The 10496-nt window shown below is 41.1% G+C and overlaps 1 protein-coding gene across 2 annotated transcripts; it reads right to left on the bottom strand.

Annotated features, from left to right (window-relative positions):
- Positions 1 to 942: 942 nt before the first annotated feature.
- On the bottom strand, positions 943 to 9922 carry samd7 (sterile alpha motif domain containing 7). Of its 2 annotated transcripts, none has more exons than XM_035171607.2 (9): positions 9610 to 9922; positions 5248 to 5385; positions 4881 to 5004; positions 4199 to 4323; positions 4011 to 4089; positions 3142 to 3815; positions 2942 to 3057; positions 2747 to 2857; positions 943 to 1728 (listed from the first exon to the last, which is right to left on the bottom strand). In XM_035171607.2, exons 2-9 carry the CDS (start codon positions 5348 to 5350, stop codon positions 1492 to 1494), a joined length of 1569 nt encoding a protein of 522 aa, XP_035027498.1. In that variant the 5' UTR covers positions 5351 to 5385; positions 9610 to 9922; the 3' UTR covers positions 943 to 1491. The 2 variants fall into 2 exon arrangements, with proteins under 2 accessions (XP_035027498.1, XP_035027497.1); XM_035171606.2 differs by having other exon boundaries at positions 4011 to 4092; positions 9610 to 9921.
- Between the last annotated feature and the right edge of the window lie 574 nt (positions 9923 to 10496).

Genomic DNA, 10496 nt, shown 5'->3' with positions numbered 1-10496 from the left:
AGATGACACTATAATTCGAGAGGCAAGTGAGCAGGAATCAGAACTCAGACGGGAGAAAGAGAATCTGCTAAATCAAAATCTGGAGCTCTTTGAATTGCTGTTACAGGAGGAGAGTTTCAGTGCTGACCTCAATATCCAGCTCTGTGAAACAAAGAAGACTCTGCTGAGTTTACAGTTTAATTTTGTGATTATTTTATACTTCAATAACAATTTCATATCAACATATCAAATGCCTCAAGGTAGTTTCAGTTATTTTATTTATTCATATAATTAGACCGTTCCTTTAAAGGCAACATGAGTCAATCCTTAAAGTTTCCGGGAAACAAGAACATCTGCATTTGCAATAGACACCGAACACAGTGTGCTATTTATTTATTTATTTTCTCTTAGCCTGAGCAATTATTTCCTTTGCTGAATTTGGACTGTTTATGTGCATCATTCTGTTCTCATCTGACAATTCCTGACCTGACACAGGTCATCGAATAAGCTGTTGAACTAAATTCATCAATAGTTTATAAATGATTACTAGAAGGAAGAAGATTCAAATCAAGATGAGAAAGTTGTATTCAGGTGCCCCATTGTGTTTGTTATGACAGCCTAATCACCGTTGCCTCTCACATCTCATAATAAAAACATGAGTAAAAACATCTCTTTGACTGACATGAGTTACAATCACACATTAAATCCTTGCAATTTAGAAAGTTAGCCCCCTTTTCCTTACTGGAAATGTCAAATTGTTTTTTTAAAATCTTTTTGTCTTGTTTTTTTTGCTCCTGTTATTTTCTTTGTACGATTTAATAGTCGATTAAAGGTAGTGGTTTATCAGGCTCTACTTGAAAAAAGGATGATGTATTTTGAAGAGGGTAATTTGGTAAAAATAAAAACATAAATCTTCACTTAAAGTAAATTGCCCGTGCCATGAAAGGAAGATAGTACTGCAGATTCCTATGTAGAAAAACACTTTATTTACAATCCAACAAACACAAATGATATCACAAAAGATATCAAAACCCAAAACTTTTTAAGGTATCATTCTTTTGATTATAAAACCATTCCCGTGTGATTTCTATTGTCTTACTGCTGGTCTACTGGAGAAATGACAATTAGCACCTGAAAAGTATAACTCAGAGTTTGAGGCTACAATCAGACGTTTGGAGACTAAGGCCTGTAATGAAAGAAGAAAACAAAACAAAAAACAGATTGAACCTTCTCAGTGTCTCATAACTCAAAGTCCAGACCACTCCACTGTTGTTTTTGGAAATATATATACATTTATATGTAAAATAAAAAATATTTAGCAGACACCTGGGCCTAGTATGAAGCTGTGTATGAAAACCCCTGGTAGCAAACAATAAAAAAAGCATCTTTAATTCAGGTAATCATCATAGAAACAAAACCACCACAGAGGCAGTAGCAGTCCATCAGCTCGTGTTGTGCTGTCGGTGCAGACTGGGCCTGGTTCACACTCCTCCACACTCACATGAGTGCTGATCAGACTGTCTCGCTGCTGGCAGACGGAGGGGAGTTGTTTTCTGTCTCATGAAGGTGCTCTGTGGATTTGAGGACATCAGGGTCTCTTGGACTCGCCACCATCTCCTCACTGTTGCAGTTAACAGGGGAGCCGATCTCGGAGGAGCGGTCCCCGGGCTTCTCCGGGGTGGCGTGCAGGGGGGCGGTGGGCAGCGGCAGGTTCATCATGTACAACATGTTGCCCAGACGCTTGGACACCTGCGGAGGAATAAAGATAGTCGGCACATATAAGAAACACAGTTTAAATTTAAAGAGGTTCTTAGGGGTCAGACTGACTGGACGTCACCTGTTCTCCACAGGCCTTGGCACAGAGGAAAAGCACAAGTATATAAATTATGAAATGCATAAAGTATAGTGATGGATGAAGTTAGTTGTTGTAGTTTCAGGCTTGTTGTATATGTGCATGTTTATTGTGACTCGTCAATAAAACAAACCCATCGCTAAAGCAACATCGTGCAAAAATCCAGATGCAAAAACAGACACCCCACTTTTTAATCTACTTTTAACTGATCATTTATTTTACAAAGTTCATGCTCACAAACATGAATGATGGATTATCCTACTAAGAAAGTTTACATGCTGTTGCACAGTTTAACCTATAGGGGGTGCACAATGACAGGGGGGTCCTTCAGTAAGGATGCCGGGAAATTGCCTGAAAAGTCTACACGAGAAAGAGTTTAACTTCCTGTCGTCGCTCTCAGGTGAGAACATTGTTTAAATTCAGTTAATAAGCAACAAAATAGTATAAAAGGGAAAAGACTATAAGACTTGTTGTTGTTGTCGTCTGTGTGTAATGATGAAGTGAAACGTGCATTAAAGAGCATGTGCTGATGCTAATGGTGAACTTCATACAAGTTTTAAGAGACAGTTGTACTTCCAAGAGTAAGGTCACCTTAGTAGAGCTCAGTAAGTTAGTGTAATTGTAACACACACTATCTGATGATTAGAAGGGATTTGTGTTGGATACAGGAAACAGGAAACAGGGATGTTATTTAAAGTGAGAATATGTAGTGAGAGAAATCGTAAATAAGCAGAATATTGAACACGCCAATCTCATCTCAATGAATAGTGTGCATGACAAGAGGCATTTATTGGTGTGTCACTGTGTATCACTACCACTGTGTGGGCGTTGGTATCATTTAAGTCAAGTGGCACAAATGTCCCATATTTCAGAGGGTTTCTTCTCTGACGTTTCAGTGTGTGTGTGGTTCTCTACCTGTGAGCGGATCTTGAGAGCCGGCCCCAGCTTCAGCCCCAGCGTGTCCAGTAGATGTTCCTCTGAGAGGAGGGGGAGCGTCTCGCCATCAATCATGTGGTCCTTGAACGTCTGCAGAGAGCAATCACCTCACATTAACACAACAGAGACACAACAGAACCCATGAAGACATGTTGGTTAAAGCCAAGCACCAACCTGAGCGTATTCTGCACACGTGGGTATACTGTTGATAAAGTTGTAAACGTCATTCACCGACCACTTCCTTATGTCCTCCGACACCTCATCACCATTAAGAAAGAGATTCCGCGGACCTGGCAAAACAAAAACCAACATAACTTAAAGATCATTTTACAATTTAATAGGTTGTCAATTTTGTATAAATTCCCCAAACTCACCAGGTGGGAGGAAGCCATTTCCAGGGACTGGGAACATGTAAGGCATCCCTGGGAGAGCTCCTCCTGCTGAGGGATACATGAACTTCTCCTGGAAAGCTGAACACTGGCTGGAAATGTCTTTTTCGTTTGTGCCACTGTTGGCCACATCAGAGCAGCTGTCCTGCGTGTTCACACAGGCCTTGCGCAGGGCTGTATCCCCTTCTTTGTAGTTCTTCCTGCTTCCTGCAAGTTCTGACTCTATTTTTGCTTGATGGTGCGTTTTACTGGTGGCACACTCCTCTCCCATGTCCCCCTTGGCCTCCGAATCCTTCTCCTCCCCTGACGTGGCCCCTGGGCTCTGCTCTACATTTTTATCCTCAGCCTGGCCCTTCAGGTTGGCCACGTGGCTTTCTGCACTCTTGTGAGCGGTCGGCCTTCTGCCTGCCCTTCGTCCCCTCTCTCTGTGCAGCGTGCTGATGGGCGGGTAAGGGCTGGCTGACATGAGGATGCTGTTGGAGTGAAGTTCGTCCAGAGTGGGGCGGTGGACAAAGACATCGTGGCCGTCTGGCATGCGCTGACGACCTCTGAAGGCCATGTGGTTGGAAGGGTAAGCCATGGGATTGTCCATTCCTATCAGTCCCTTCTGGTGGGCGTTTTCCAGCTCCTTCTGGTGCAGGATGGCGTTCATCTCCATTCTGAACGAAAGCACATACAAATATTTAAGATATGTTTGAGTATAGCACAAATGGTGGAAAACCCATAATCACACTTTCCCAAAGCTCAGGGAGAGGAACAAAGTCTGGGAATGTACAAAATGTCCAACAAAACGTGGTGCAGAGAGTTGTGTAGGTGGGATGTCTGTGTGAGATGATGATATTCTGCGCACAAACCTGGCAATGTTTTGCTTGTGAATGAGCTCCTGTCGCCGGGCAACTGTTTCCATAGGCTCTGAGGGTAAGAAGCCATAGCCTGCTGAGAAAAGAAATGGACATCGGCTGTTAATACTCACTCACATACCTTCACATACAGACTGGAAATTCAGTCACTGGTGACTGTGTAGTGGCCTGTCCATGCTCACCTGCTCCAGGGAAACCTCTCCCAGGCATGAGGTTGGCATGTGGGGGCATGGGTGGACCCAGGTGAGGCCCCATGTGCATCTGTCGGGCCTCAGAGGCGACCATCTCATTGGGCTGAACCAACTCCCTGAGGAAAGAAAACCTTTTAAAATCAGTCTTTTGACAGGACATCCAATGGTTGCTTATTTGCAGAGAGATCCTTAACAAGTTGTTTTGTTTATAAGTAAACTTTGCGCCCAGTAAAAAGAAAAGCATGGCAGAATTATTCTCTGAAGGGGCCCAAAAAGTGCTGTTTGGCCGACTGAACATGATAAGTTCATTATTTTATATCCAGAAACCAACTAGCATGACGAGCACATTATCTGATGTTTTGATTGACATAGAATTAATCCGAAACTATTTTGGCCTTAAAGCTAGATTTGTTACACACGAGCCACAAATTCATATTTCTAGCAAATTTGCGATTATACAAACTAAGTCGACTCTTATAATATGGAGTAAAGCTGGGTGCTTTCTGGACCCCTGAGGGGTTTGAGGAGCTTGGAGTAATTCCCCTGGTTTCTAATCTGGCCTTGCAAAAAAGCAGTGGCTGGTTCCCTTCTACAACTGTAACTGACAACTCTCAGGCGTCCAACTTTCCATAGAGCTACCATTTAAAATTTAAGAGTAAGCTCAGGCACATACCTCTCCATGAAATGAGGTTCAAACTGTGCTGGGACTCCTTGTAACCTCTGCTGCCCCTGGGCGAGAATCTGCGGAGCCATGGCCATCTGGTTCCTCATTATTAACTCCTGTCTCTGCCTGAGCTCTGCAAGAGAAGAAAAAGCACCACAGGTCACACTCGAGGCAGATTTATCCACAGAGACAGACTTGTCCTGACTGTGGAAACTGAAGAAATCAGTATATAGCAGACACAGAATTGGTTCTTTAGATGGTGTTAGGACAATATGTGAATTGACAAGTATCTATTTGTCGATGAACCATTTTACATAGTTTATTTTTGTGTTTTCCAGTTGCTGTGTGGCTCAGTTTCCTCGGTTTCGTCTCTCACCTCCAGCGGACATGCCGTTGACCAGGCGGTACCAGTGCTTCTCATCCAAAGCTCCCTGCTCCCCCATCGCTGTCATCTTCCTCAGCTGCTCCCGTGGGGTCATGACACACTCGACCTTTGACCTCCACGTGAAGGTAGCTGAAATTCAAGTTAAAGAATAGGTAAAAATCAAACACGCATTCACAGATTGGTGATGTCATTATGTATAATCCAAAATGATTAAAAAGTCAATCGCTGAACCGAACTGGACTGTGCTATACGTTTCTGCCACTAGAGGGCAGCAGTTCTCTATTTAGATTTAACATTGATGTTGGTCATTGGACTTTGTGTTGGATTTATTTTAGTTAGAAAATTATATCATCCCAATAAAATAACTCATGACTTGGTGAATTCAAACTGGACCCTGTCATCACTCTACAAAGGTAAACACAAGCAAAACATACAGAATTATCTTTATTTCAGCGTGTATATATTTTATATATAACATAGAGATCTGCAATAACAATTAACAATAATTAACAATTAACATAGCAATTTACACTCAATATAGATATAAATATAAATAACACATGTACTTTTGTCATATGGATTTTAAAGGCTTGTCTATGGAGCATTGCAAACTAATCTAGTATATAATATATAAATACATGTTTTTTTATGTAGGATTTTCCCCTATATAAATAAACATGAATTGATTGTATAGATACTAAAAGTAATAATTAGTATTTCTAAAACTGTAGAATATTGCCAGTATGGGATGAATGCACACAGACTAACGCTGGTCAAGTTCATTTCATCAACCTTTGACCCCTACTCTCACCTCTTACCTTATCCCCAGCATTAAGTATTAATCTTAAACCAACCTTAACCCTCACCGTAAAGTAAATCTAATCCAAAATTTAAATTTAACCTGTAAATCCAAACCCTAAACCTAACCCTCAAAGATGTGGAGAACAGCAAAAACAATCCACTACTGGATGGATTGTTTTCCCTCCTCATTGGCATTCTCTTCATTTGGTTCCTGTAAGTGTAGTAATGATAAAAGGACACACCCACGCGTCCGCTTGCATTCACACATACACACTCACTGTACATGGCCACATTGTTCTTAGCTGAGCCAGCAGCTTGTGTTCACAAGCACAATCGACTTAGACACCTCCAATTAGCCTTCTACACGGCAGAAATCCCATTACAAAATATGATACTGTAAACGACAGGATAATAATCCAGCTCTGCTAATCCGAGACCCGGGTGCAAAATGTCTCTGGGTAAACAAAAAAAATTATCTTAATTCACACTTTTACACAGACGTTGCAAACTAAACACCTCTATAGATATTTTTATTCTGACCATAAGTGCATTTTACTGATATGTTCACTTGTGTGTTTAAATCTGTGCACATGTACTTAGGTCACATTATTTCTGCTTTCCCCTCCCCCAGACAAATGCCGCCATAAGATTTGCCCCAAGGCCTTGTGCATTATCCACAGTTCCTCAAGTTCCCTCCGAAGTCCATCTAATCTGAAGGCTGTAATCCCCTTGTTAGTCCTGCAACAGTCTGCTAGCTACATCTGCTGACCCGCTGACCAGCCCGCCCTGCTGGGCCGTCCAACCCCCAACCCCACCTTCCCAGGCCCCTGCTACCCCCACGATCCTATTAGCTAAGTCCTGGCTATACAGCACTTTAAAGGGATGTGTTGGAGGTAATCCGCACGTTTAGAGTTTTACCCTCAGCAAACCTTGCCTGTAAGCATCCCGGACAATACACCCTAAGTGCTAAGCCTATTAGCCTCCATTAGCTCCCAGGATGTCCTAAAAACACCTTGAGGATAAATCTGGGGATGCAATCGGTTTATGTGGAGCTATGTGGTGCGAACACATGCACCCTGCCTCCACCTCCTTTTCTGCCAATGTCACAACAGCTCGCATCAGCAAATGAGGAGAAATATATTCCTACATCGATGTTTCTCTAATTCCCAAGTGGGCTCTAAGCTCTGAGCCGCTGGGCCTCATGTAATCTATTATCCCCTTTACATTCTCTCCACTGGGAATTAATGATTTGAATTTTTATATGGGAGACTATAAACAACGGGCGCATATCTCAGGATGATGAGGCTGGTTTTGCCCTGAAGCCAGTGTGGCTGAACAGCTCGCACATTTAATTACATCTTAAAGACAAAACAATCAAAATGGAAAATAATGGATATAAGTTTGATCCATGACTCAAGTGCATCAAGTGAACTCGTATTCAGATATAAGAACTACGACAGTCGGTTGTCGAAGGAAAATCAGCGGCCTGTGTTAGTCCCAGTCTGTGGGTTTTATATATTACCATAACACTCCTGTCACAGAGGTAGACCTTGAGTCTCCCAAAAGATAAATGCATGAAAATCTTTGAAAAGCAATTCAGAAGGTAAATACTAAATTCTCAATAATTCAGTACAAGTGCTTTTTCATAATCGCAAATATTTCAAAACAGTTTCTCAAGTTGTGACTGTATTTTCTGTCCTGGTGAAACATGTCCTTGTGTCTTTTTGTAGAATACAACCAAAATTTGAAACATTATTCTGTATTAAGTATGAAATACTGGAAGATGCATCAATGTATACTGTACAAATAGTTTTTACTACATGAAGTTGAAGTAACTTTCCTCAAAACAAACTTTGGTAGGAACTTGCTCCAAAAGTAAACATGATGACAAAGTGACTTCTAGATCCCACTGTATAAAACACTGTGTATATATACACCATTAGTATATATATATATATATATATATATGTGTGTGTGTGTGTGTATTTTATAAACTGATCATATATTTACATGTAAAATCTTAATCTGTAACTAGCAACTGTACTTTGCTATTTTACACTGATGTGATGACGACACAGCAGCCAACTCAACATACAAAAATGAACACCATCACATACACCAGAACTTACATAAACGTACCATAAGAGACACTAAAGACAATATACTGTGTGAGATTTGCTGCTAATGAAACTGTTCTTTTGTGAATAAATAATTTGAGAAAGGAGATATCTCATCGACTGCTGCCATCATTAAAAATCTGTTTTATTGTGAAGTAGACAAAAGGACTTTTCTTCTACTTGGTTAAAAGAGTATTTGATGATTTTTATAAAAGCCTTCAGAACAGCAGTGAGCTTTATTAAAAAGTCTTATTAGTATTTCAAAGAGTGCAGGGTAATTATTTCTCAGAGAAATAGCTCAGTGACCTGAATGTAATGATACATAATACATGAGCAGCTCAAACTGAGGAAGGCCTGTGTGAACTTTGTGCCATTTGGAGAAATCCTTCATAAGACCTGTTTGATCACAGCTAACACTTTTACAGGGTTTTGTTTTAAGACTCTTAAGTAAAGTTGAAGCCTTTTGAGACTTTGTGTTCGGCTGTAAACATGAATTCAAACCCGGTTTCAAACGTGTCAGAACCTCACACCTACACTTTAAGCGGCTGCGGCTTTAGTGAGTGAAACTGTCGTCAAAGGTGAGCTCGGCAAACTCTTGTTATATTTCCTTAACAAGCAGAGGCCACACCGCAGCTGCCAAATCCAGGGATTGGGCTCCTTGGATTTACTGTTGCCTGGTTAATCTCATTACAAGAATGAATTAAAGGGAAAAATTGCTGACGACTTAGATGGAGCCCTGAGGAGGTCATATCAGACAAGACAGAAGTATTGTCTAGTCCTCGCTAATCCCTACACACACGCACGCACACACAAATCTGAGATTTTATGAAACATGAATGGTAAATGATGAACTGCAGGTTTTTACGTATTGATTTAAAAATAATTTCTAATTGTCGCAACCTCACATGACAAAGTTCTGAAAAAGACGATGATTGACTGGATTAGATTAAATATTATTATAAAATATGAATTAATAATATAAATGTGTGATTTCGGCACAAAGAATTTCAGATCATGAAGACTAGAGGCCAATTCATGATCTATTTTTCATTATCTTCAAGTGCTATTTACAGAATCTGGGCTAATTATTAGGTTAATTATACAGATTTCAAGGTTGTTCCTCTAATCGCATTGGCCTTTAGATTAATCACTTACTGAGGGATCAGACGCCCTTTACTTGCTTACTGTGAACATTTTGACAGTTTGAAAAGATTTGCATTGTGTGATGAAACTGTTGAAGGTTTTTGCTATAATTTCTGATCACGGTATAATAAATGGATTTTGTGTTTTTTTCACAGGAATAACAGCAGAATAAATGTTATTTGTAGCAACAACTGTAAATACAACCAGAACAAATCGGTCACAAATAGAAGCACAAGAAAAATTCAATAGGAAGATGAGAAGTAGAAACAGAAAGAAGTTTTAAATGACTCACCTTCAAGTTAACACCAGTGAGCAGAGTTTGAACTGGTTTTGGTCCCAATTCAGGTTAAAAAAAAAAAGCAAGTCAGAAATGTAAATGAAAGCCTTCGCAGATCTCACAGAACGCGTCTCCCGACTATCACTTACAACTATCCGGCCTCCCACTAACCAGTCAACCTGCTCGGAGCGCGGTCTGCTGCCAGCTAGCTGCCTTAACTAAAGGAGACCTGTTAAATACCGATTCATTTCATCTCCATTAGCTGGCCTTATCTCCTGTGGTAAGCCCTCCCTGTCCTGACATCACTGTGATCTCCCATCCAACTGCTCGCTGCACCTTGCAACTCATGTGTAATTACTGAAGCAGCACTGGTCCTAAGCATGGAGTGCTAAACCTCTTTCAACGTTTACCTCACTAATCCCTTGTTAGCACTTTAGGCCATAGTTAAGACACCTAAATGCTTAGCTTCCTTTTCCAGTGGCAAAATGGCCAACCCCTCCTTAAGTGCTGTGCGGCCACATGCAGGGCGGCTTCATGATGCAGCCTGACGACTTGGCAAAACCACGCAGATCAGTCTTGTTTTTGTTTTTCCCTCATGTCTAGTTTGGGTGTCAGAGGTATTGTGCTCCCCAGGGTGCCACAGCATTGACCCAAACATGCTTGGTGCTAATTTGCTAGAAATCCGACTAAATGTTGGCCGGATCATCCTCTCAGACCTCTTAATCTGACAGTTTGCGCTCACCAGCCGCTTACAGCATGCGCCTGCACTTCTTCCTTGAATGAGGTTTTTTTTTTCTATGTCTGGTGGCAGCGAGCTGTGCACAGTTGGTCGACTGTGCAGTGATGCTGCCAAACAAACAACATGATGTGGAGGGTGAATGGAGAAGAGCTTCTCTCTCCAT

Source organism: Hippoglossus stenolepis, chromosome 11 (genome assembly GCF_022539355.2).
Source record: "Hippoglossus stenolepis isolate QCI-W04-F060 chromosome 11, HSTE1.2, whole genome shotgun sequence".
Classification (NCBI taxonomy): domain Eukaryota; kingdom Metazoa; phylum Chordata; class Actinopteri; order Pleuronectiformes; family Pleuronectidae; genus Hippoglossus; species Hippoglossus stenolepis.
This window is presented reverse-complemented; position numbering and strand designations above follow the sequence as displayed.

Coding starts and splice junctions, on each gene's coding strand:
- samd7 (XM_035171606.2), bottom strand. CDS start 5,350: ATGACCCCACGGGAGCAGCTGAGGAAGATGACAGCGATGGGGGAGCAG. Junction 2,858..2,941: donor CGTGTGCAGAATACGCTCAG/GTTGGTGCTTGG, acceptor TGCTCTCTGCAG/ACGTTCAAGGACCACATGAT. Junction 1,729..2,746: donor CTCTCAAGATCCGCTCACAG/GTAGAGAACCAC, acceptor ATTCCTCCGCAG/GTGTCCAAGCGTCTGGGCAA.